We start from the raw sequence: 26,556 nt of genomic DNA, 5'->3' as shown, positions 1-26,556 counted from the left end.
CCGTAAACCAGTCCCATTCAGACATCATTATACTTACAGGATGGAAGACTACATCCTGGAAGAGCAGCAGTTCTGAAAAGGACTTAGGAATCATGATGGATAATCATCTAAAATTTACAATCTTTTAATGCAAATAACTGAGACTGAAAGATTTTAAAATGCAATCCTTGGAGGTATAAACAAACAAGCGAAGATATAAACTGAAAGGTTCAAGAATGTACCTGCACATACTACACGCACACAGCAATACCGAAGTTACTACCAGAATGCTGTATGCAGTTCTCACGTCCACGCGTTAGAATGGATTTGAAAACATCTGAAGTTTCAGAAGAGCCGTAAAAGCTTTACAGTTAGAGATATAAGGAACTCCATCTACATAGGTTATTAAAGTTAACATATTTTTATGTGAATAAAGTGAAAGAGTTTAAACCTAGAGTAGTTATTAGTTCTTCTAATAGGCGGCTAGCTATCCGGTGGCCAGCAGCTGTAACTAAACAGTTCCGAAACCAAAGGAGGACTACGAGCATGGAAAATGAACTAGCTGAATCACTCAGGAGACATGGAGAAATCCTCACGCTTGAAGAACCTATATGGAAACTGGCTATCTTTTTTAAAAAGCATGTTCTATTGCACCCAAAAGATACAGACTTCATGATGCAAAAATAACTAGGTTGAATCCTAGAGATAATGAATGGCATGCCAGTCAGATTATTTCATTACCATGGTCACTTCTGGCCTTAAAATCAGCTAGTCTGTATTAGGTAGAAAGCTGCAGTGCGTATAAGAACATTCAAACTAACAGATGATAATATAAACAACTCAAACTACAAATACAGTCAAACAGAATCAAGCAGAGCTGTGTTCATACATCAATGATTTGTATACCTTGCTGTTTCAATTAAAAACTCAAAATTATCCATTACGCCTCCAACTTTTACTTTCATATTTTTAAGTCTGTTTCAATGTATCTGATATTTACATATTATAGTATAATCATACCTACCATACCATGGCTTGGAGTAGGTTAATTGCATAGGAAGATTTACTATGTTTACATTTCTTTTCTTAAATTACTCTTTTTTTCAAAAAGCACAGTAAAGAGTCTGAGGACAAATTATTCAACTGTTTATCATACATAAGACTGCATGACTATAATACAAAGGGCTTGTCTTTTTCATTTAACGTTACAATATACACAGCAAGTCCGGACTAGATCTTACAATCTGAACACAGGTATTTAACCTTTTCCATGCTGTTTATGTTTACAATGCACAGAAGTCCTGTAACCAAACTGTGTAGTAAAGCACACAAAACTGGACTGTAACATAACACAGTATGCAGAAGCACTGGATTTTGTGGTTTCTTCTTTATGCAGATTTTTTTTTAAACTGCTTCATTTTTGGCGCTTGCTAAGGTGTGGCAACCCACGCACACAAAAATTACCCAGATTTCGTATTACCCTTATATTCCTAGACAGCAGCAAGTACTGGATTCCTTTGTATATTGCTGAACTCAGCATCCTGTTTTTAAGGTGACATCCTTCCAATTCCTGTAAACTTCTCTGAATTACTGAGTTTAAGAAAAAAAGAAAAGAAACAGGAAAAAAAAAAAAAAAAAACACTTTCATCCACAGGGTTGACATGTCGATACAAAAGAAATATGGATCACTTGATTTAAAAAAAAAAAAAAAAAGTGATTTACAAAAAAAATGGTACTCCCAAGTATTCATTCCCATCTATATGGTAGCCAGCTGCTGTGTTGCCACTGTAAGTATATTAAAAAGTCCACCTTTTAGTCTGAAAAATATTACTTAGCCACGTGGAACTGACCAGTGTGAACTCTGAATTTTCTGCTGAATTAACTTTTAAAAGGGCTTACTGGCAGAGGTAGATCACTGCTTCTGTAATATATAATGGGCAAACAGTGTTAATCTGGGATGGGCAGTCACTGAATTGCCCACGTTCTTTCAGATGGTTTTCACTGAGCTTTTATTTATACAACTAAATCTCTGAATGGGCCCATAAATTTCGCAACTGCCAAGCTGACTGTGTTATATTAAGGCAGCATTACCCAAAAATTAGGCACCTGTTAAATACAGCCTGCTAACCTCAGGTCTCATGTGAGTGTCTTGCTTTACTCAGACTATTGTTTTGGACCTGTTCATGCAATCAAGGTCTTGCCTTCAAGTTTACAATTATGTTAATAAGGAATACAAGAATCAACTGCTGGTTTCATAGCTTCTGGATCTAGTGTCCCTTTTACCTTCAGAAGCCTGAACACATTTATAACGTAACAGATGTTATAGTCTTGAAGTAGATGTCAATCTATTATGTTCAGTACACAGATTGCTGTAAATGTATTGGCTATGAATTCAACAACAGTTCCAGTTTTGTTTAAGCAATAGTACAGCCATAATTCTCAACTGACATTTAAAAATGGTCTAGTTACACCTTGTGTCAAAGTGCAGAACTGCTACATTATTGGTTACAGACATCTATGTGCTATAAAAACAGCTTTGGTACAATAAATTATCAAAAAAGAAAATAAATTTTTGTAAAATTCACAGCATAATTGTGAGGCAAAAAAGCAGTCACATAAAATTCTGCATTTTTAAAAATGTTCAGGATGAACAGAAGACGTCTTTGTGCAGAAGTAATGGTGGAGAAACCACGTGCCAAGAAAAAGCAAAAGAAAAAAGTAAAAAGCAGGAAGGGACACAGTTGTAGCTATTTCCATCAAACGCAAACCACTACTCCTGTGACCTTCAACCAATAAGGAAGTCAACTTTATGACACACGCAAAGTGACCTTGCAATACCTTACAATAAGTGGGTCACAAAAGTCTATTTTAAAAGAAAGGCCTCTTGAATTACCCATTCTCTGTGTTTTCAGCATTAAGGACTGTCTGCAAAAGCATGTCCAAAAGTGATTGCATCTGAAATGGTAGGCTCTTCTAACTTAAGAGTCCAAATCCATAAGGCCAAAGGTTTTCCCAAAGACCACCACTTAGACCTCCCCACGACTGGCCAGGACCGACCCGTTGATTGCTTCTCAGTGCACCTTAGTTATGAAACCAGTCATATTTCAATACTAACTGACTGTGGTCTCCAAAATATGAGACGCACAGAATCCCATTACAATTGCTGCTTTGATCCTCAGTAGATTCAGATAAGGAGAGTTCTGATCACCGCCACTTAGCATGCTTAATGTGCCTTACAAACTCCATTACAACCGTCCCTTTTTACAACTGAAGGATATATATTTGTGTAATCTGAAGGTCCCTCTTCCTTACAGTACTGCGTTTCTGTGCCCATGTTTGTTTGGGGAACTAAAAAAAAATATATGTATATATATATATTACTCACTCCCCTCCCACCCAAAATCTTCAAAGGGCCTCTTTATAAATCATGTGCAATGTCTTTAAAAAGAAACTAGTTTGCAACTACAGCCAACATTTTAACAATAGCCCCCTGTTGAATGAGACAGAAAAAAAAAAAAAAACACCCTCCCCCCAAAAAACAAACTATGACTAGGTTGTGGCAAGTTAAAATGGGGGAAGCAAAAGGTGAACACCACTAAGCTATTCATTAAGGTGGGTCCGGACATGGCTCTTAAAAAAAAAAAAAAAAAAAAAACTTCATTGTCCCTTTGCAATCTTTTCAAGTCTAAAAAAATAGTCAGCTTTGCCCTCCTGTAGCGGTTCAGTGAGTTTATCTCCTTCTGATTCAAGCAGCTTTGCACTTTGTTTTTGGAAAAACACCACTTCTATAAAAACACACAAGAAACAAACTTAGTTTCAGTTTAGTCACGAGCTAGCCACAGGACTTTGCTGAACACAAACTCCTGTCATGGGAGACTCTTCTCTATCAATTCCTTGCCTCATTGCAAGGTGTCCTTCAGTCATGTAATGAGCAGGACCTGTATTAGCAGAAAACTGGTACGTTGGATGTCCAGCTATGCCAGTTTCTTGGCGTGGATTAGAGTAGACTGTTAAATTCATGTCCATAGCTCCATTTTGTCCAAAGTCCAAGGTATTAGCAGCCACTGGGCGGTTCTGATAGGCCTGATTGCCTTGGTTACCAGTAGAGGAGGAAGATGTAGAGGAAGAAGTAGTTGAGGAAGACAGGGATGTCATGGAGTGGTGACTGTGGCCCACCTCCATAGAATCCTGGGTGGAGGAGCTGTTTGTTGGAGAATTGTAGACCCTTGGCCTGGTCCGGCTACCCAAGGCTTGCTGTCCATGATGGTGGTGGTGGTGGTGGTGGTGATGGTGGTGGTGAGAGCTATTTCCGTGATGATGATGTAATGCATTCTGTTGTTGAGGGGTTACATGGAAGGTGGTTTCTTGAACTGGATGGTTTTCAACAGTGACCTGTGTAGGAGCTTCAGTGGCTGTCCAACCAATTGGAGGAGGAAACTGTTGTCGAACCTATGTTAACAGGCGAAACAAAAAGTGGAACGATTAATCAAGTCTATCCATTTATGAGAGACATTAAGCTATTAATGTTTCCGCTAACTTTTGAATCAGTTAACCAATCCTTGCAGTTTCAAAATTAGTCTAGAAATATAATTAGGTAGTTAAAGAGCATGTTTCTACATATAGCTTTAAAAAAAGGTTGCATTCTGTTTTTTTTTTCCAAATAAACAGTTAAAGAAAGTCCAATATGTGACCTTACTACCAAATTAAAGAAGCAGCTTTAAACAACACATTGGTTCTAGGTGTTGTACAAACATTAAGGCCTTAATCTGTGACTAGGGCCTCTGGATACATTTAGCATGCTAAATTAGTATGTTGCAGTTCATATCTTGAACACTATCAACACTATTAGAGGAGTACTACCCACACCTCTGGAAGAACACTGCTGATTAAAGATTATTAAAGTAGCAAGATCTAGCTACACAGCCATTTGTTGAATAAACTAAATTGTCTACTTGGGAGAAGAAGAAACTGTCAGTTGCAAAGAAGCATGTATGATATTCTCTTCTTTTCATGACTGTAATGCATGGTGGCTACTGCTTAATGCCTGTAAAAAGGATTCTACAACTTTAAAAGGGATGAACAGAAAGGGTAAATCACTACAACATTTCGGTTAATGCTCTTCCAAGAACAAATTACGGTAATATACAATAGAACGGAATAGAATGGAATCATAGAATCATTTAGGTTGGAAAAGACCTCCATGATCATCACATCCAACCATTAACCTAGCACTACCACTAATCTGTATTAAGAAAATGAAATTACTGAATCATTTGTAGCTAATAAAGTTCATAATTCACCAGCCATAATGTTGGTGAAGCATATGAACATGGTGAGATGGAAGTAAGAACTTGCGCAGGAGTTCACTGAAGTACAAGCTAGACTTGTTGGGTTGGAAGATACGTAGTTCTGTGTACCCTTACGCCCTGTATAAGGTGACAGCCCCATCTGGCATGTTGCAACTCATACAAAACCTTTGCATCCACAGAATTTATTGGAAATTTTTACAGCTACCTACAGTACTTTTGACTAAGTGAATGACCTAACAAATATACAATAATAAAAATACAAAGGACTACCCAAGAAGGAGACTACACAACACGAGCGTGCTACTGTGGGGGCTCTTCATGGGCTGCAGCCTCCTCTAGGCCACATCCACCTGCTCCACCGGGGGGTCCTCCAAGGCGGGAGGCTGCAGCGTGGAGATCTGCTCCATGGGCTCCCATGGAGATCTGCTCCATGGGACCCATGGGCTGCAGGGGGACAGCCTGCTCCACCAGGGGCCTCTCTATAGGCCGCACAGGAACTGCTGCTCTGTACCTGGAGCACCTCCTGCCTTCCTGCTGCAGTGACCTTGGGGGCTGCAGGGTTATTTCTACATTTTCTCACCTCTCTCTCCCAGCTGCTGTTGTGCAACTTTTCCTACTCCCTCCCCTTTCTTCAACGTGCTCTCCCAGAGGCCCACCCAGTGTCACTCCCTGTCTCAGCTCTGGCCAGCAGCAGGTCCCTTTTGGAGCAGCTGGAGCTGGCTCTGCTCTGACATGGGGCAGCTGCTGGGCTCTGCTCACAGAGGCCACCCCTACACCTCCCCGGTTCCAAAACCTTGCCATGTAAACCTAATACAACTACTTTTAGGGATTTAATATTCTCAGGAAAAAAAAAAAAACATACATATAAATCAGACAAAGCTCTACTTGTGCATACCTGTGGGCTGTGTGTTTCACAGTCCATAGCTTGAACAGCAGCAGTGAAGTGTCCACCACTATGTCGATGCTGGTGTGTGGGGTCTGACCGTGCCCTTCCACTGTTGCTTGTCCCAGAAGATCCACCTATAAAGTCACAGCAACACAAGAGATACAAAATTTACAGTAAGCTGTAGAACAATGATGGCATAAAGATTTAAATAGCTTCAAGATAAAAAACAGAGGACCTATCACTCAAATTTTTGTAAATCTACTTATAACTTTTCATTGGAGCAGTTACTTGATCCAGCCAAGAAACAAATGCCAAACAAAACTCTGTCATCTGGGACAGACTCCTTCGACACGATTAGGAAATATAATTTAATAAGAAAACCTCACCTGAGCTTGAAGATGTACTAGAGGTGGTTCCTGAAGACTGTGACTGCTCCATGGCAGGACTCGTAGACACACTGTTGCTTGTGTTGGTACCTTCGTCTGCCGTTTTCTTAAAGAAACTATGCTGAAGGGCGTAGTAAGGTTGAATTCGTGTCTTAGGGTCATAATCAAGCATCCTTAAGATGAGGTCTTTGAACTTCAAGTAGTCAGCTACAGTATGACCCGATTCCCCAGCACGACGTCCACCTGGTCCTCCTGTTTCAACTCCGAGTATATTATGAAGCTTACGAGTTCCAGGTGGTTTGTATTCCTGTTAAGAAATTAGAAATTAATTGAAATCAAGTTACACACCAAGCCTTGGATGTGCGTAGTTTAAACACACCATAAAAGTGAAGCAGTCAAATCAAAGGAAGAAACTATTCAACACTATAGAAAGTGTTACTTAATCAACCCGTCTTACAACTCAGAATAATAATCAGTAACAATAAAGCTACATTTTTAGTAAGACAATGTAAATCAAAGTAATATGTCACCATTTTTTAATTTATTCTTTTTAAAGGGATAGTCCATACTGTCATCCTAATTATATAACCTACCCTTTTTCCATCTTTGGTCTTCTTCAAGTTCCACGTGCCATCTGGCAACTTCTCAAAGAACTTCCTTGCTTTTGGTGCTTGGTCAAGGATATGGGCAGGCGGTATCCCCAAAACTTCCACTATTTTATTCATTTGATCCACCTGTTCCGCAGGAAGAATATTTATGAATAACATGGGATATATTGATGAGTAGTGCAATGGAGTCCAATATTCTACAGTCACGTGGGTAGCATATGTTAACTACCCACACTAGTTAAGTTCTGAATTAATTTCAAGTTTAATAAAAGTTCAATATTAACTAAATAAATTAGTGAACAAGGAGCTGTGGGGAAGATCAGGGTAGAAGTGAACCCAAAAACATAAAGTTATTACCAGGCAATTTAGAATTCTAACAAAAGACATTGCTATTACTGATGTTTATGAATTTTAGAATTATTAGACTTCCCTAATTTAACCATTATAATAACAGATGAGTATCATTATCAGAATGAACAAAAAAGATCAAATTACTTGTACTGTATAATAGCTGCATACCTCATTTGCCCCACTAAAAAGAGGCTCTCCAGTGTGCATCTCAACTAAAATACACCCAAGGGACCACATATCAATTGCAAGATCATAAGGCATTCCCAGTAGCACCTCTGGTGATCGATAAAAACGACTCTGGATATATTGGTATATCTGAAATAAAAGCATTTGAAGATAATACACAGCATCCAAAAAGCATTATTATGGTTCTATATTACGAAACAGAATTACAATAAAATACACTTTCAGTGTGGGGAAAGCAAAGACAAGGTATTAGTGATGCTAAAAGCATATTACAAATTTATAAAAAATATTTAAATGTTAATTATTAGAAAAATACTAACTCTTGCTCACAAAAAAAAAGTGCAAATTCACTCACAATTACAACACTTTACAGTTGAGGAGTGTAATCTCATGCAATTACAGATAATTGTACAACAAAATTTTCGTTTGGTAACGTTCAAATAAAAACTATTCCAGAAGCCACATCAGAATCACATAACACTTCAGACAAAACCAACAATTAAAAAAAAATCAAAATCAACAATTTTGTTGTCATGAAATGAAATTACCAGGTGATTCCAGCTGGAATCACCCCCAACTATCCAGCTCATTTCACAAGTCAGAAATTTCAGTCTTGATCCTAGATCTGAAGACTGGCTTAAACATAAGCATATACAAAAAGAAACAAGGCAAAACAAACAAAAAAGAAAGATCTTAAAAAAAAAAAAAAAAAAAAAAAAACTCCAAAACCCTTAAAAAGAAAGCAACCAAAGAAAAATATTCCAAACAGAACTGTACTTTATATTTTAATTAACACAAAATTTTATCAAGCACTTTCCACAAAGGTGCCAATGTTTACTTACTTCCATTTAAGTTAACTTTTCTGTGAAATTGCACAAAGGTTTTTTTTTAATTGTGCTTCCTAGCACTTCAAAATTATCTTATTATTGACCTATACAATCTAGATCTCATTTGTCTTCCCTTCATTTTCTTCCTAGGCTCAGATATCTCTACTTAATAGAGAAAATGAACTGTATTAATCCTAAATTTGTGCCTCACTACTTTCTACTCAGTCAATCCATTAAGTTTTTTAATTCTCTTCATAAAGTGATATCATCTTCTTTATTACTATTCATATTTCTTGAACTGACATCTCTTTTGCAATTGCTGCAGATTTACAGCAAGTCTGATTTAGCAGGTGTTTTGTTTGTTTGTTTAATACCCAGTTTTCTCAAAGCAAAAGAATATCAAGGATTATCATTCATAAATTTATAGATAAAACCACCACAGGACAGGCACACAGCTGACCTGGCAAGGTTCAAAAGCCTCTTTTCAAGGAAGCAAAAAAAAAAAAAAAAAAAAAAAAAAAAGTGGCAGTCTAATTTCTGTCTACAGAAGTTTCTTTACCTCTCTAGCTAACAATCTGTATTCAGTGCAAACAAATAAAGCTAAGGTACCCTAAATACTGGCAGTCAATCATTCCATCAAAAATAGGATTCATTCAACCAAAAATGTGTCTATTGGTATTATTAGACTATACCGTGCACAATGAACAGTATGTCCTGATGAACTTTTCAATGAACTGTCAGTGCAAATTAAACATTTGAGGAATACGATTCTTTTTCCTAACGAATCCGGTCTTTGGCATCCAAGCATAATTGCTTATGGTTTTAATAGCTGTTGTATATACTTTAATGTTTCTTGAAGTAAATACAGAGCTAGTTGACTATGCTAGACAGAAACTAACAGCTCAAATAAAAAACTCACTCATCCTCAAAGTACATAAACAACGGGATACAAATACAAATATGTCGGACAGTTATTGATTAGGCTAAATCTACCCTAATATAAAGAAAACAATTTGTCCTGGAAACACTTTGCATGTGTGCATCTTTACTCATAGTAGTAACACCAGTGAACTCAATCCAATCTTCCCACAGTTTTACTAAAGTGTTTGTAAAAATGGGGTTAGTTATAAGCAGTATCTTTAAGAGCCAAATACTATACTATACTGTCTCAACTCACAGATAGTGTCTTATCTCCATGGCACTCTAAATAGGTAACATATTAAAGTGGAAGAAACTAAATGCATCATGGGATAAGAAAATAATAAAGAAGTATTATATTTGAGAGCACTGCACCACTGCAGACCTCTACAATCAAGTGATGATGCAACTTGCATTAATATCACATAAGAATATAATCAAGGAGAAAAGAAAGATGGAAAGTTTATCACATGTATCCAGTAACAGCTTAATTAGAATTTCTACCAATACGCACCCTCTGTCCAAGTTGACATGAACTGCCAAAATCAACAATCTTGATGGCGCTTCGTTTGGGGTTACAGAGCAGGATATTCTCAGGTTTTAGGTCACAGTGAATGATACTAAGTTCAGGAGTCGCCAGAAAAAGCAGTGCAGTGCACATTTGCTGTGCAAATTTTCTTGTCAGATTCAATGAGACACCTCTGAAGTTGGTGTTCCGCAACAGATCATACAGATTGTAGGACAGCATTTCAAAGACTAAGCAGAGATGGTTTCGGAACATGAAGTGGCGCTTCAAATGCACTTTAAAAAAGAGAAGAAAATGGTTAATACATATGCTGTGTGGTACGTATTACATACAAATTACAATACAAAGCTTAAATGTTTCAGTCAATATGCAGGAGATTGACCTGTAAGATAATATTGTGTTGTTTTTTTTCTAGATCTATTATTATTTATAAAGCATTTCTACTACGCCCAGGGTATGGGTTGTTGGATTTCTTCATATATCTTAAGTGTCCTCAGGTGTAACTCGGTAAAGCTACATTAACCAAAAAAATGATTTAAAATATAGAAGAGAGATTTTTCAAAATGAATATATCAGTCCCCTATTAGCAAAGGCAAAAAAAAAAAATCGTGGTAAATAACAATAACATAGAATTCCAAACAACATTAAATTCAGATTAAGTGGGTGACTACAGTGATATTCACAACTAATCTTTGTCTTCAATAAATTAGCAACAGCCCCATCTAAGTAAAAACATCAGCAAAAAAGACAAGCAGCAGTACAAATTGAGCACAAAACAATCTTAATCACGAGACTTTGGGCCTTTTCCAGTGAAGAGTTCATTTCTCCACCCTCCTAAAACTAAAATTGTACTTAAGTCCAAGCAGACTGGAAAAAAGTGTACATACAATAGCATTCTCAACAATAAAGCAGATATCACACTTTGGATTAAATTATGCATTAGTAATTCCCTTTACATTTGAAATTTACATTTACAGAGAAATTATTTGAATGCCAGAGTAATTTAAAACATATTATTGCAATTTATAAATCATGACTTCAATAGACTACTTCAATTAATAAAATCAATCACGATCCCAAAGGCATTATATTCTACCAGACATAATTTCAAAATTATGAAAGCAACAAACCCAATCCAAGTCCAATCAATCAGTTTCATGAAATACGTGAAAAAAAATCATCTGTTTAGAAGCAAGCAGGGTTTGCCAGGTTCTTATTCAGGTTGGTCTCCGCAAGCAAAAGAAAATTTAAATAGGAAAAAAAAAAAATTGCAATCTTCAGATAAACAGCAATACAGCCCCTCTTTGTCACAATAAAATCTTGAACCAATATTAGCACGATCAGCATTCAGACTTTCAGTTAAGGTAATTACATGGTGTCCCAGCAAGTTTTATTTTCCTCATTATTATTATTATCCAGTTATTCACGTGTCCCTCACAACTAACCTATAATGATATCATTTGCTTCCATCCTGATGCCAATTCCTGTCTATTTCCATTGCTTAGACCTTTTGCATTTTCTCATCTTTAATGTATTTCCAATACCCTACCACCACAAAAGCACCAGCACCTTTTCATGTCCTTGTGGTCCTCCTGCACCATATACCCCTTCCTCCCCACAGCACCTCGCTGAACCTGCCAACTTGGCAAGAAACAGCACATACTCTGACTAATTTTCAACTACCAGCAAGCTACTTGGCCAGCTCTACCAGTACCACCTGCAGTGTCACACAGCTCAAATAGTCTGGGTAAGAGCTGAACTTCCCAAACCTTTCCTGCAGTGAAGACATCACATTTGAACATTTATCTTCCGCTCTGCTACCTTGAAACTTGAATACCGTAATGTATTCTTACACTCCTCTAGAAGCTACTAGAGAAGACCTGGCAGAAGTACAAGCAGTTACACTTTATGTCATTAAAAATCAAGGTAAAAATCTGTATCCTGCAGTCCAGTCTCCTAACTTAACCACACACATCTTGAAGTCTTCATTTTACACCACACACTGTGTTGTAATACTTGCAATGCTTTCAGCATTATTCAGCCACTCTCAGCACCATGCACCTGCAAGTCTATGCAACGGTAAAATGAAGCACCTATAGATGTCAGTTTAGGCATCTCATGCAATATATGGTATTCATTCAAAACATGATCTCTTTGCCTTTTTTTTTTTTTTTTTGACCTTTACTAACACTGCCAGTGTTTGTTAAATACCGTGATAAAAAGAAAAGGGGAACTACTGAAATGTATCTTAACAGATTCAGAAATCAACTGGATACAAGCATAAAACTATTATAGTTAGTTGTGTCTGCTAAACAAAAGCAGGATTTCATTTCTCTATTGCTTGAAATTATCTTTTTTCTTTCTTTTTTTGCTTAAATACTGTGCTTTATGTTAAACCATCTCTTGTTAAGTCACACAGTTAGATACACAAAGTTTTAGTCAAATCTCATTTTATGTGGTGATATACACTTTCTAAAAATCTAAAACTTCAAGAGATCATTTATTCAGCAATGGCTATAGTCTTCTTATTTGCCCCATATTAATCTGAAACTGCTTCTGTCTTTAACATTCCTGAAATATCTTTTTGATATAGTAGGGTGCAAAGTTTAGTTTCTGTTTTATATAGGCATGTTCCTAATAGAGTTAAAAATACACTAAAAACTTTTAAACTGTATACATAAAATGTTTTATAAAGATAATACTCCATAAAAAAGTGAAAATGTAACTGAATAGTCATCAGATAATTTAACAGCCATGTGTATTAACATTATTTTAAGGGTTTCTTTATAAAGTGCAGAAAGAAAAATTAGTGATCCAACATATACATGCAAACCTGAAGAGTATAGTTGTTAGTATTTCAACTCCTGCAAACTAAGATAAAAATGTTTAAAATCAGTTTCATTTCTTAAATTATTATCTTTCACAGTTTTCCATCTCTCTTTACAACATGCTGTCCTTCCATCACATTTTTGCCCAATACTCCACTTAAGAGAACAGACAGGATTTAATAAACTTTTTACCTGAGCTGACCAACTTATTTCATCATGACTACAAACTTCAATTAGCATTACGATAATAACCTCAAGGAATAGCATGACAGTCTACAGGAACAGTCAGAATTATAAGCTTTAGAAATATTTTCTGAGATCTAAACAGGCAAGTCTTAACTATTACAGAAGTTTTATCTCAGTTTTGTTACATGAAATTTTGAGCTTTTCAAACAAGCACAATCAAAAAATAATGAACAAGCTAGCCATAAAACTACTTATTTCATATTATCTGTTATCCCAAAACTTTTTATATGTTTTTCTTCTAAATCTAGTCCTGCTGTAAAGCAATCTGCTGTTTATGCAAGGTAATTTACATTGAAAACTATGATTAAAAGTTGTATTATTTCATTTTGTTAGCACCAAAAACATTAGTTGCAGCACCCTACACTATATATTAAAACCTAAAATACCAATAATTTGATGAAATAAAAAATAAGAAAAATATCTGAATACCTATGTAGTACTTCATCTCAGTGTCATGTTTGTTCATAAGCTCAAGCAGTCGCACTTCAATCTGGGCTTGGTTTAGGAAAGCTTTCTTATTTTTTATTATTTTTATAGCCACCCACTCCTGTTCCACTCGATCATAAGCCTTTACAACCTGAAAGAAAAAAGACAAACATGTAAGTCATCTTTCTGCTTCACTTTCCAAAATTCTGCAAAACCCTTTTTAAACATACCAGAAATTACAGAAGTTTTTTACAACTTTTGTTCTTTCCAGTTGATTTTCTTCCTAGATGCTACAACAAAACCACAACTGATAACATGGAGTTTATTGTAGTGACGTTGCAAAACAGAGCAAAGGCTTCACTGAGCTGGACTAAGGCAAGTATTGTACCCAAATGCAAGTAGTAAATCAACAAAAACAATATTGTAAAATGACTTGCAGAACACAAAATAAAATAAAATAAAATAAAATAAAATAAAATAAAATAAAATAAAATAAAATAAAATAAAATAAAATAAAATAAAATAAAATAAAATAAAATAAAATAAAATAAAAGTTCCATAAAAGAAAAGCTCTATCCTCCTTCCAGACTTTTTCTTCAAGCCTTGGCTACAAATACCAATAGTAAAAACAAACTTTACTGTAAAGAATAGGTTATCCCTAGCATTAGACCACTGTTTTAAAACAAAAACCCAAAACAAATAGCTAAAAATGTGAAACGATGACAAAAGGCTGAAGATTTGCTCATTTGCAAAGCACATTAACAGTCTAAATATACTGAAGTATATTCAAACATTATATGTGGTAACAAGAAACAGCACAAAATACAAATGCCTTGAGCAGGCACTTCAGCATAGTAGAATTAAGAAAAAGGGAGCTGAATTTCAAAATGAAATAAGAATGGCACTTTAAATGATATGCATATTATCATTCACACAAATTACAGATTGCACAGCTGATATACATTACCTGTCCAAAGGATCCTTTGCCTATTAAGGAGTCAATTTCATAACGATCCATCCACTTCTCCCCATTTTTTACAATATAGTCATAGTTGTCATCATCATAGCCATCATTGTAAACTTTTCGCTCCTTTTTGTGACTGGAATCATCTCCTTGGCCCTGTTGATGCCGCCGTTTTTTTTTTGCATAGTAAACCTAAACATGAAAAGTATATTGCTTACTCAGTTACCTTTGCAAATACAGAGCTATATCAAGCCAGCTCTATTTCAAAAATGTTAGTGATTTGTATTGTGGATCCTTCAAATAAACAACTTCAAAAATGATATTACTCAAGATGGAGGGGGGGGGGGCAACAAGGGAGTGGGGGCAATAGGCTAGATTCTCTCTCTCCTTTGCTGTCCTACATGTAACAGAAACAAACTTTTTTTGGGACACAATGTAACAGGTATAGAAATATTTCTGTACTTTGCAGTCATTTTAAGCTCTAATAAAATAATATACAATTTCTTTAATGTACGGTCAAATGAGCAGTTCACTCTGCAAGAAAGAATCCAAAACAATGGCAGTAGAAGATGCAGTAAAATTGACAGAAAATGTACTTAATAACATAATTCAAACAACAAATTCATATCAATACACAAAACAAAGATAGCTGGAGCCATTACCTCATTAATATGCTTGTATGTTTTAATCAAATCTACGGAGAGTTTCCTCAAAGGAGCAGTAGCTGGATCACGGAAAGTTTGGGGCATTCGCCTCTGTAATATGATAATATTAGATATTAGAAATAAGCATCAACTTCAATTATATTTAATAACTTCAACAAATTGAGATAATCTTCACAGAAATGAGCTTTTTCATTGTAACATCTTTTTTATTTGAGCTGACAAAGAAAAGAAAGGCAAATACAGGAATCAAAGAAAATAACATTTAGTGCACTTACTTTTTAATACATATATTCAACAATAAATAAATAAATCCCAAGATGCCTACCTCTCCTCAGTATACCTAACAGGCTTAATCCCTATAAACAGTCTTCTTTAGTTAAAAATACGTCTCATTTGATAACACAGAGTAGTAACATGCTGACATTCCTGCTTTACCTCACGACTGATACATGGGCTGTAAGTGTATTTAATGTACAGCTGCATTCAAACCACAAATGGAAGTTAACGAGTATGCCTTCTGGAGAACTGTGGCAATTTGCCATATTAAAACTACATTAAATTCCAAACCAAGAAACTCAGGTCTAGTATGCTTCGCAGTATCAAGGCAATGATATTGCCTTGATTAGTCTAAAAAATTTAAAATAAATCCAAAGAAATCTAAAGCACGCTCACCAACACCATACCTACCAAGTTTAAACAACATCCCTGAAAAGGTGTGTATGTTGCTCAGTGGTGTTTCCTAACACTGACTACTTTTAAAACAAGAACATCTTCAACAGTAGTGTATTTTTGATATTGGCTTCCTAAAGAGATAGGACTTCTGTGTGAAACAGTTGTGTGCCTCTTTTTTCCTTGCTAACACATCCCATATAGCTTCTGGATCTACCAAACGACATCCATTCCTCCTTGGGACTTGTCTGAAATCTCTGAAAGACTAAGTTCCAAGTGTCAAGGTAGAGGCAGTTAGTGCCATCAGTGAAGAAAAATAAATAAATAAATAAATAAAAACTCTAAAGAAACCATGCCATTTGGCTAAAGCTGGCAAACCTGTTCAACATACACTTACTTAACAGCACAATTGTGCCACTAGACAAGCTCTGGCAACTCCTCTGTCTCACAGTGAGTGTCAGAAGGAGAGCTGGGACAGAGAGCAAGGGGTTTAGTCGGTGTGACTGGTCCCCTGTAGCCTGCCTCTCTCTGTTCCTTCTCTTCCCAATGACAAGAAACCACACAGCAAGTTCTGTTACTCGGCTTGTTTCACATGTTAAGCTCCTTTCATACCCAGTGCTAAGAGGTCTAGCCGAGTGCACACCACCACACTCAGCCATCCAGCTCTCATCTCACATCACCTCATCTCACACCAGCAAACATGCTTAGGCTCATAACTCTCCTCACTTCCAAGTGCTTAATCTCATCTGCTGCCTCCCATTACAGCTGAACTGATACTCAGCCTCCCGCAGAGCTGCGGAAAGAGCATAAGCTGTCAACAAAAATAATGAAACTGATTTATACATAAGTATTGCTGAACTAATAAAGGAACTGGAAAAGTACAACTGCTCCTCTGTCTTTTAAAGTACTGCTTAATACTCCTGACTGTGGCTGTGCAAATAGCTTTTTTTTATTTCCTTTTGCTCAAGAACCCAAAAAATAAATGAAATATGTTGAAGTGACCCAGAAAGGTTTTCACAAACAGATGTAATAAAGAGTCTGGGTATCTGAACCCAGGTACCCAGACAATGCCACACTAGAAAGTTAAGATCGCATTTTCTTCCTGTGGACAAGCAGATACAGAAATAACCTAAGAAAAACAAGAGCGAGAGCACAAGAGATTGAGAAGGAAGACGAATGAGCTCAAGAGCTAAAAAGAGCAAAAAAGCCAAGAGGCTGCCAGCAACCTGACTGCATCTGTGCAAGGCTGGGACTCCCAACAGCTACAGGCTCAGCGGAGCCTGAACTGCAACTCCCAGTCCTGATGCACACCACCCAAAATATGTCTACATAACCTTTCTGCATCCATGCAAGACTGCTGACTTCCAGGCTTTCTGATTAGAGACTTTCTCAGAGAAAATGTAATGCAGTTAAACCTTCCTCAGGGACTTTTGACCCAAGCCATGTACGTCCTAGATGTTTGCTCAAATCCATTCACTTCTGGATGTGCCTCCTACCATCACTTTCCTTTCAGCAGCTTTAACAAATTAAGCCCTTAATTCATTTTGACTACAAGCCCGTGACCGTTCTGTATACATCAGGAAGGTCTGTTTTAAAATTTTCTAAACAAGCTATTTGACGTTTCCGAAATATTTGTGTTCCTTCCTCTCATCTGTCAAACAGATGTTAATCATGAAACAAATCACACCTAAATACAATCATTTTTGGTTCTTTTGCACCGCATCACTAAACACCTCAACAGCATCTAGTCCTAATCACAACCATCACTGCCACAGGCTTGTGAAATGCAGGAATTTCCCTTAAATTTCTGAACTTGATTGAAAGAAATTATTGGAACATAGTAACATCCGTAGATTTTGCTGGTAAAAGAAACCGGTGCACAAATACTTGCAGAGACTACTCTCCCACCTAAGCTGATACAACCATCACAGTCCCCGGTACTGCAGGTTAGAGATTTGAGGAAATAGCCTCAGGACAGAAGAACTCACTAGTTCAGATCAACAATTCAGACATAAGATCACTCTACCTTGGAAAGGGAATTTGTACAAGAAATGTTCGTGTTTATCTTCTAATTTAGAAGTCAAATTTCCTTACTTAGGGAAAAAAAAATCTAATCTCAATGCTAGGGGGAAAAAATAATAATTTAATGCTGTTCCCTAATCACAAATAATTAAAACTCTGCAGGCTACCTCTTATGCCGTTCATAGCCAGGATCCTGACTGAAAACTGTTCTTTTAATTGTGCATTTAGACAATCATATATTTCTGAGGACTCACTTGACCCGTATGAACTTTATAACAGATATTAATTTGCTATTCTGGGTTCTTAAGAAAGTCTGGGTGAGAGAGGAGAGGGAGTTGACCTTTTCTTCCTGCCCTTGTTATACTGCAAAATTTTTAACATTCCCTTCTTCTTCCTCCAAGATTCTTCTTGAGATTCTTGCTCCGTTCTTTCCTGGTGATGTAGGATTATGGAACAAAGCTCTCATTATCCATTTTACACAGTAACACTTATAAATTCTTTATCATTGGGTAATAACAATTTCCCTCTTGGTTTTAAAGAACATTCAATGACAGAAAAAAAAATCCTATTTTGCAAGCTCCAGTCTCTATCTGGTGGCCAGACAGCAACACTGCAGCCTCAGATCTTCCTGAAGATTGAACAAAATCAAAAGATATTTCAAGACTGAGAGACAAAAAACTACTTTAATTACAGTTACGTATGTCAGTAAATATCCACTGCATTCTGACTGGTCCACACTGATGCCTTCATAGCATTAGCACAGCTACCTGGAATGGCAGCATGATGAAAATTAAACTACAAGTAAGGAGCTGAAATTTGATTTTTCTTACCTGTTGAGAAGCAACTTGTAACTAATAATCAAATAAACATCAAATCGAATCAAATAAACACACAAAAAAGGCAACTAAGAACCCCATTTACATGTATTCACACCACTTTTGAGATAAAACATGCTTTAAAATAAACCCTGGCTTTTAATTAAAGTGTGTTACTTTACCTATAATAGTCTTTGAGATTTCCTGAATGAGGGAACAGACAACTTGCACTCTCTATGTATCATTTCTCTCTCTCTTTGGGCATATGCTTTGTTATCCAAAAACAGATGGCACTGCTTCTTGCAAAATGCATTTCATTTTGATTAAGGGGAATTATGAGCAGATATATATGTCCTGTTAATGGAATGCTCTAATTCATATATTAAACAAAACAAAACAACAAAAAAACCTACTAAGTTCATAGGGAGGGAGGGAAAGATTCTGGCTCTATACTGTACAAGTTTCATTTCACAAAAAGAAGAAATGAGACTTTATTCTATAAAGATTACAGTTGGAATTCTTGTTAGAAGTTATGACCTACATATTAAAGAACTGAACATGAACAGACCAGTCTCATCTCCTATGCCACTTGCTATTTAAAACTCTTCTTGCATCACAACAATATAAGATAGGAAGTTGACGCTAATCCCTTGTCATGGCAGACAGCCACATAATAGATGGTATCTCCAGAGGGTCAACAAAACAGATGTTGAGTTGATATAACCACGAGCCACTGTAACACTTTTCCAACTTCTCCATAACACATAATACACAGCAAACCAGATTTTTAGCAAAATGACTTAAGGCAAAAAAAAAAAAAAAAAAAAAAGCATGTGCCAGAGGACTAGAGATATCCAGGACTTTTCAAAGTGACTATACTCGGAACTATGTGCAGGTAGGGACAGAATTTCCATCATTGATTTGTTCTGTATTTCCCTCCTTTTCTGGCTTCCTTCCCTAAATAAATGTGTTAATGGGTGAAAATAATAGTTAGCAGCCGGCAAGCTGTAAGTTAAATAACTACATAAAAATGGCAAGTGAAAAACGTTCATCTTCCAAGATTTTATACTGCCTGATTTGGCCCAAACATTTTCAAAAGAATAAAAAAGAGGGTGGTAGACAGAATTAGAGAAATGAGGGGGAAACAAGCAAACAAAAATGAAGTTCTTGTTGCCAGAACATAGAACTACTTCTAAACAAAAACCTGAGATAGAGGGAAAGTAAGGGAAATACTTTTACTGAAATGAAATGCATGCTCACATTCCTTACAGTCTCTGGTGAAGTCTGGCCATCACTAATAATTACGTTAATGATTAGGTAGCTGACGTAACTAAGAATTTGCTACTCCCTGCTTGAGCACATTAACTTTCTAATGATCTAGCTGTAATCAATAAAATCCCCATCCAACGATCTGGTCAGCAAAATCAAGAATTTTGCAGGTGGTAAGTGATCTCAGATACTTATACAAACAAAAATGTTTAGCTGTCAGCCTGACCTTTGAATCCCAGATGATTTGTGAAAGCTAAATTGCTGGAATTTGTTACCAAATTCTACCCAGGAATCTCAACTCAACTTCCTTATCAGGTAAATCAATTTTCTACTCTTTTGTACTTAACTGAAAAAAGTTTGGGGCAATCTGAGTATCCATGAAGATAAACATTGTCACAGCACAAAAGAAACACTTGTTTGAAGTTGTAAAAACTTTTAAGCTCTTATCTGTTATTAAGATCAGGCTACGTTGAACTCTCAAGATGCAACCAGTTCAGACAGGACAAAGAAATATTTCTGCTTCTTTCTGCTAAAGGAGGAAAGGTCCCAGAGATCTCATCTTTTCTATTCACTCCAGGCCACATCCTCTTACTGCTTTCCTGAAGCGGGCTCTGGCACTTGTCAGAGAGGTAAGACCACACAGCCAAGGGCAGGACCCCATCCTGCCAGCAGGCCCAGCATGCAGACAGAGAAAACCCTCACCATCCAGCAGTTTTTGGGAAGTAAGAGCCTTAAGCTTGACCACAGGGGTGGAGAAGAACAGAGCTGGAAGTATTTAACTGTAATTTAAACCTTGTAAATAAATGGAAAAACAAAGCAATCTGGTTGGCTTTGAAGTATATCTTCCTGTTATTTGTTCCTTGCCAAAGATGAGATGAGTAAGCTTCAGCCACCATAACCATTAAGCAATAGGTGTAAGAAAAGATAATGTAAATAATATTTTAAGGGTAACATATAACTAAACATTATTTATATAACTTTAGGATAAATTGTCATTACTGTTTCCTAACCTCTAATCTGCAACTGTGAATGATTCATAAAATACCAGAATACGGTCCGCAAGCCATTACAAATCAAAACACAAGCAGGACAGAGTGGGAATAAAAACAATGAATTAAAATTCAAGGACTAGCTTCCTCATTATCTGGTTATGAATGAAAATCATTACAAGAACTTGAACAAGAAAAAAAAAAAGACTCAGTTGGCAATAAAATGAAAAAAAAAAAAAGAAAGAAAAGAAAAAGAAACATAAGGGAGATTATCGTCCAAGGGACCTGATGAGTTACATCCACAGGTCGCCAGGGAACTGGCAGAAGAAGTTGCTAAGCCACTGTCTGTGATATTTGAAAAGCCGTGGCTGTCCACTGAAGTTTCTGCTGACTGGAAAAGGGGGAAGATAACTCTCATTTTTAAAAACAGAAAAGCGAAAGATGACCAAGGGAAATACAGGACAGTCGATCTCACCTCTGTGCCTGTCAAGATCATGGAGCAGATCCTCCTGGAAAATATGCGAAGGCGTATGGAAAATAAAGGTGACTGGAGACAGCCAACAAGGCTTCACTACGGGCAGACCGTGACACTGTCCCACATGAGATCCTTGTCTCTAAATTGGAGAGACATGGATTTGACAAATGGACCACTCAGTGGGTAAGGAACTGGCTGGATGGTTGCACTCCAAGAGTTGTGGTCAACGGCTCCATGTCCAGGTGAAGACCAGCGACAAGTGGTGTTCCTCAGGGGCCAATATTGGGACCACTGCTTTTTAACATCTTTGCTGGTGTCATGGACAGTGGGATCGAGTGCACCCTCATCAAGTTTGCCCATGACACCAAGCTGAGTGGTGCGGTAGACACGCTGGAGGGAAGGGATGCCATCCAGAGGGACCTGGGCAGGCTGAGAGGTGGGGCTGTGTGAACCTCGTGAGGTTCAACAAGGCCAAGTGCAAGGCCCTGCACCTGGGCTGGGGCACTCCCAAACATGAACAGAGATGAGCAGAAAACAGATTATAGAGCAGTCCTGAGGAGAAGGTCCTGGGGGTGCTGGTTGACAGGAAGCTCAGCATGAGCCAGGCAATGTGGCTTTCTCCGGGGCTGCAAGCACAACCTGGGCTGCATCAGTGTGGCCAGCAGGGTGAGGGAGGTGATTCTCCCCCTCTGCTCTGCTCTCATAAGACCCCACCTGGAGCTCTGCGTTCAGCTCTGAGGTCCCCAGCACATGGGCCTGTTAGAATGAGTCCAGAGGATGGCCACAAGGAGGCTCGGAGGACTGGAGCACCTCTCTTATCAAGACAGGCTGAGAGGGTTGGGGTTGGTCAGCCTGGAGAAGAGAAGACTCCAGGGAAACCTTAGAGCAGCCTTCCAGGACTGAAAGAGGGCCTGTAAGAAACCTGGAGAAAGAATCTTTATCATCAGGGAGTACAGCGACAGACAAGGCATAATAGATTTAAACTAGAAAAGGGCAGGTTTAAAGTAGATTTCAGGAAGAAATTCTTTATTGTGAGCTGTGGCTGCCCCATCCCTGGAAGTGTTCAAGGCCAGGCTGGATGGGGCTTTGGACAACCTGGTCTGGTGAGAGGTGTGGATGTGTCCCTGCCCATGGCAGGGGGCTGGAATTAGATGGTCTTTAACACCCCTTCCAACCCAAACCATTCTACAGTTTTTTAATCTTTGCTATTTATCAAAATGACATTGCTTCCAGCATGTGCTGCTGTTCTAAATGCCAAAGCTAACAGCTACTTTAAGCAACTGACAAACATTACCCTTATCACCTGGCAGCAGTCTGAAGAAACTTATTTTCTAAGAGAAAATACTATATGCTGTTAAATATTTATTATCTATTTTACTATATATTCGTTCTATAAATTTTCAGGATCCCAAAAACAAGACTTTTTCCTGGGTTGTATTTTTAAGCGAGTCAGGTTTGTCAGGATTGGAAGGAAATACCCTGCTTACAAAACGCAGCAACCAGCCTTTTTGACGCGTGCATTCCCAACTCCTTCACTTCAAGACCCTCTCAAAGATACGCTGGGATGGCTCCTCAAATTATTTAACAGCCTTTTTACTCGGCGAGATCTGACTTTATTCGAACCATGGAGTATTTGGGAGAGGGGAGGGCAGGCTTCCCTCGCAGGAGACACCTGCACCACCCAAGGCTGGCAGTGCAGTGCTCGGCTCTGGCCAGCAGATGGTGGCCGGAGCTCGGGAAAGGATTTTGCCGGGCAGCCAGAGACCCCTGCTTCCCTTCCCTTCTCTTCTCTTCCCGGTGTGGCCAGCAAAAGGGCTGGCAGCTTGATGTCTCCACAGCGGGCATTTACACCCAAACCGGCTACATTTAGGATGCTGCAGCTGGTGGCACCGAAGCGGAGCCAGTCGCCTAGGCTGCTGGTCAGGGAATGGGGAAACTGAAGCTGAGCCCTAACTTCTTGTCTAACGGGGTGCAAGACATCGCATTAAAAGGATCTACACTTTAAGAATTATCCTTCCCAGATCTGCTGAAAGTTGCCTTTTCCTTTCTGCTGTTTTTTACGGCAATTAAACAAACCTGTTAAGCCCTCTGCAACAGAAATTCAGCGCACTCCCTATTTAACACAGGGTCATTTTTGTTCTTGTATTTGTGCACACGTGTAAGTCAAATTCTTTAAACCACATTTGCTGCCCAAATCAAAAACATGATCTCCTTTAACCATATGTACTTGAAAACTGACATATACCACCTTATGGTCTGAATTTTTGGGTAGACCTGTGTGAGGCCAGGAGCTGGACTCGATCCTTATGGGTTCCCCCTTCCAGCTCGGGATATTCTGATTATGAGAGTAGAGTTTGCCATCACTAAAAGGCCAGTCTGGTGTTCCAGGCTTTAATAACAGACGAGCACTTGACAACAGAAAGAACTAATGGCTGATGGTGGGATTCCAACAGAGGAACAAAGCAACTACACCAAGATGGTTCAAAAAATGATCTCTGCAAGAGTTGTTCATAAGTGACATATGCAGGACAGAGAAAAGCAAGCTGCAGACCATTCAAGGCAATACCACAAATAAAAAGGCTTTCTGTAGAAGAGTCATCAAGAAAGAATGTGTAAGATGTATGTATTGTTTACCCATGAAAACCTAGATGGTATGTAGATTTCATCCTGAGTTAAAGACCACATGATAGTGTTGTCCACGGCAGTGGATAAATGTAAGTACAAAACCTTCAACAATGAAGGTTCCCAGCTTTTATAAGAAGATACAAGAATAAGAGTTAGGTTTTAATCAAGATGAACTAGAACTGACAGCTAGACATCTAACAAAAGAGCTATGAAAAAGAACGAAGGAGAATTTTGCTTGCAGAGAGACAAGGTGTAGAGCAGATTATTTGAGTCACTAGAATAAATATGTTAGCTGAATTTGGATTTGCAGATGAGATTAACCAGAAACACATGCAAAGAGACATTGAGACACCCCCCCCCCAAAAAAAGGCCCATAGAGAACCTCCATAGCTCTCTATGTGACATACTGGTAGGAGAATCACAAGAATTTAAAAAAAAAAAAAAAAAAAAAAAAAAAACTTGTGAAAAACAAGAAGGCAGAAGACTTCAAGAAGTTGCCCATAATCAAAGTCCATGGAACTAAAAGCTACTTGCAAAGGATTAAAGGAGCTCAATTCATAGCTGCTTAGGCAGAGGACTATGAGGACTTCAATGCAGTTATAGTAAAATAGTAAGACAGAAGCTGCAGTACAGGAAAAAAAAAACAGGATGGAACTGGAAAAAAAAAAATCTAACATACTATTTATGTTGCAAAGACAACTTGATTGTCCTTACCTAAAGGTGACCAACTGATCATTTTTGCCAGAACCAATCACCACCTTTTCCCTAGTATTTACATCCACCTCTTGGTGGGCTGCATTTTTTTGGTCAACTACAATTCTTGGCTACTCTCTGAAAGCTATTCTTAAGCTTCCTATTATTCAACTACCATTTAAAGCCATTGCAATCAAAAATGACAAAGGGTGCTGATACATCTTAAAGTTCAATGATTTTGCTTTTCGGTTCCAAAATAACTAAGCACGAACGTACACTACAGCTCACAGATGTGATGCCAGATTATAACACTCAGGTGAGTACCCTGGAAAGGTTTAAGGAACACAGAAACTTTTCTTATTTGGCAGACTGATTCACTAACTTCACTGTGAAGGTTTTGGGGGACCTTTAGGCTAATGAAAGTCTCATAAAAAATCTTTGCAGATTTCTCAAGCTAAATACTGTTACATATGACCAAATTTATTCCTCCTACTGAGTGGCTCATATGAAAGTAAAAACATCCTTTGCCAGCTCTATTCACTTTTCCATTCTTCACACAGCCCTAGTCTTTATGGCTCTCCAAATCTTAGTATCAAATATCCTGGCATGTAGTTTGAATATTCCATTCCCTCTAATCTTTTTCTGCACAAGTTCCATCCTACAGAGCAATACCAACAGAGTATCTCTTGGTAGTACTGCAGATTTTTCTACCAAAGCCACCTTGGACAGAGGAACAGGCATAAATCTGGCAGCAGCAAAAGACTTCATTCTCCATCCTTTTTAAATGGAACATGCCTCATTACCCTGCATCAAATTCTGAAGCTACAACTTACAGACTTCTGGATTTTAAGCTTTGAAACCCATCTGTGTTGAAGTCTACACCACTGGGCTGTGCCCCTTTAAAGAAAGCAAGATTTGTCTTTTACATTGGGAGATGCTCACTTTTGTGACTACTGCTATTAGTTAAGAAGCTACTTCAGCAGTTCTAGCAACCCAAAAAAGCAGTAAGGAAAAAACATCGATCTTGACAGCTCAAAAGCACCTGTAATCATTCTTCCTAACTATGCTCACTTTATCTCTTTGTGATAGTAAGTAGTAAAGTAGTAGTAGTAAAATCCCAGTGCTATCATAGCTGTATATGTTCCTTTTGTTTTATAAAAAGTTTATCTTTCCTAGTATAAAGTGTGTTTTGTGCAACCCTCTCTATTTCAAACATACTAACCATTGACTGCATCAAAACACTCAGCATTAAATCAAGTAATAAAACAATCACATTCTAACATCAAACAGCACTGAACAAAGCTTCTATTAGACTCTTTCCATTTGACTTGGATGATCTTCCTCGCCTCTTATCTCAGAAACATTAGAACTAGAATAACTATGACAAATATGTACTAGATATCTAAAACCAGCTTTCGATTCGTCCACCCATCCTTGAAGAGTCAGGAGTTAGTCAGTTAAAAAAAATACATCTGCCTTGATCCTGTACTTTGCAGAGTAAGAATGACTACATCTAAAAGGACTTACTTTTTGGCTATCACTCACCTGGTTAGTTAGAGGTTGCTGAATTCGGTCAGTGTATGATGAGGCAGAAACCTGTTGGTCGTTTATGTTCTGCTGCCGACGATCACTGTACTGCTGATGCGAATGGGACATCTGTCCAGCCATCTGAAGGCCAGCAGCATGGAATGAAAACGATGGTGCAAGCCGAACAGATGAAGGTTTGCATGCTGAAGTCTCTCCTCCTGTAAAAAGACAATGCAGGTTTTTAATGCAAATTCGATGGCTTTAAAATATTTACCTGAGTTGGTCTCCATCTCCTAGCTCAAAGAGTTTATAAGCACTTTCACCATTTTTTAATATAAGCAAGAGTTGTCATACACAATCAACCCAG

The 26,556-nt window shown here is 37.8% G+C and overlaps 1 protein-coding gene across 1 annotated transcript in view; it reads right to left on the bottom strand.

The window, feature by feature from the left end:
* Window positions 1-3,622: 3,622 nt before the first annotated feature.
* The window catches only part of DYRK1A (dual specificity tyrosine phosphorylation regulated kinase 1A), an 85,761-nt gene continuing 62,827 nt past the window's right edge, over window positions 3,623-26,556 (bottom strand). The window contains exons 3-12 of the mRNA XM_032192556.1: window positions 26,208-26,407; window positions 15,103-15,195; window positions 14,444-14,632; window positions 13,480-13,627; window positions 9,965-10,251; window positions 7,688-7,834; window positions 7,154-7,294; window positions 6,561-6,867; window positions 6,184-6,308; window positions 3,623-4,428 (exon numbers count right to left, since the gene is read on the bottom strand). Of these exons, the coding sequence (XP_032048447.1) occupies window positions 3,805-4,428; window positions 6,184-6,308; window positions 6,561-6,867; window positions 7,154-7,294; window positions 7,688-7,834; window positions 9,965-10,251; window positions 13,480-13,627; window positions 14,444-14,632; window positions 15,103-15,195; window positions 26,208-26,407 (2,261 nt within the window). The 3' untranslated portion in view covers window positions 3,623-3,804. The remainder of the gene's footprint in view (window positions 4,429-6,183; window positions 6,309-6,560; window positions 6,868-7,153; window positions 7,295-7,687; window positions 7,835-9,964; window positions 10,252-13,479; window positions 13,628-14,443; window positions 14,633-15,102; window positions 15,196-26,207; window positions 26,408-26,556) is intronic.

This window comes from Aythya fuligula, chromosome 1 (assembly GCF_009819795.1).
Source record: "Aythya fuligula isolate bAytFul2 chromosome 1, bAytFul2.pri, whole genome shotgun sequence".
NCBI classification, from domain to species: domain Eukaryota; kingdom Metazoa; phylum Chordata; class Aves; order Anseriformes; family Anatidae; genus Aythya; species Aythya fuligula.
The sequence above is the reverse complement of the archived record's forward strand: the minus strand, read 5'-3'. Positions and strand labels throughout refer to the sequence as shown.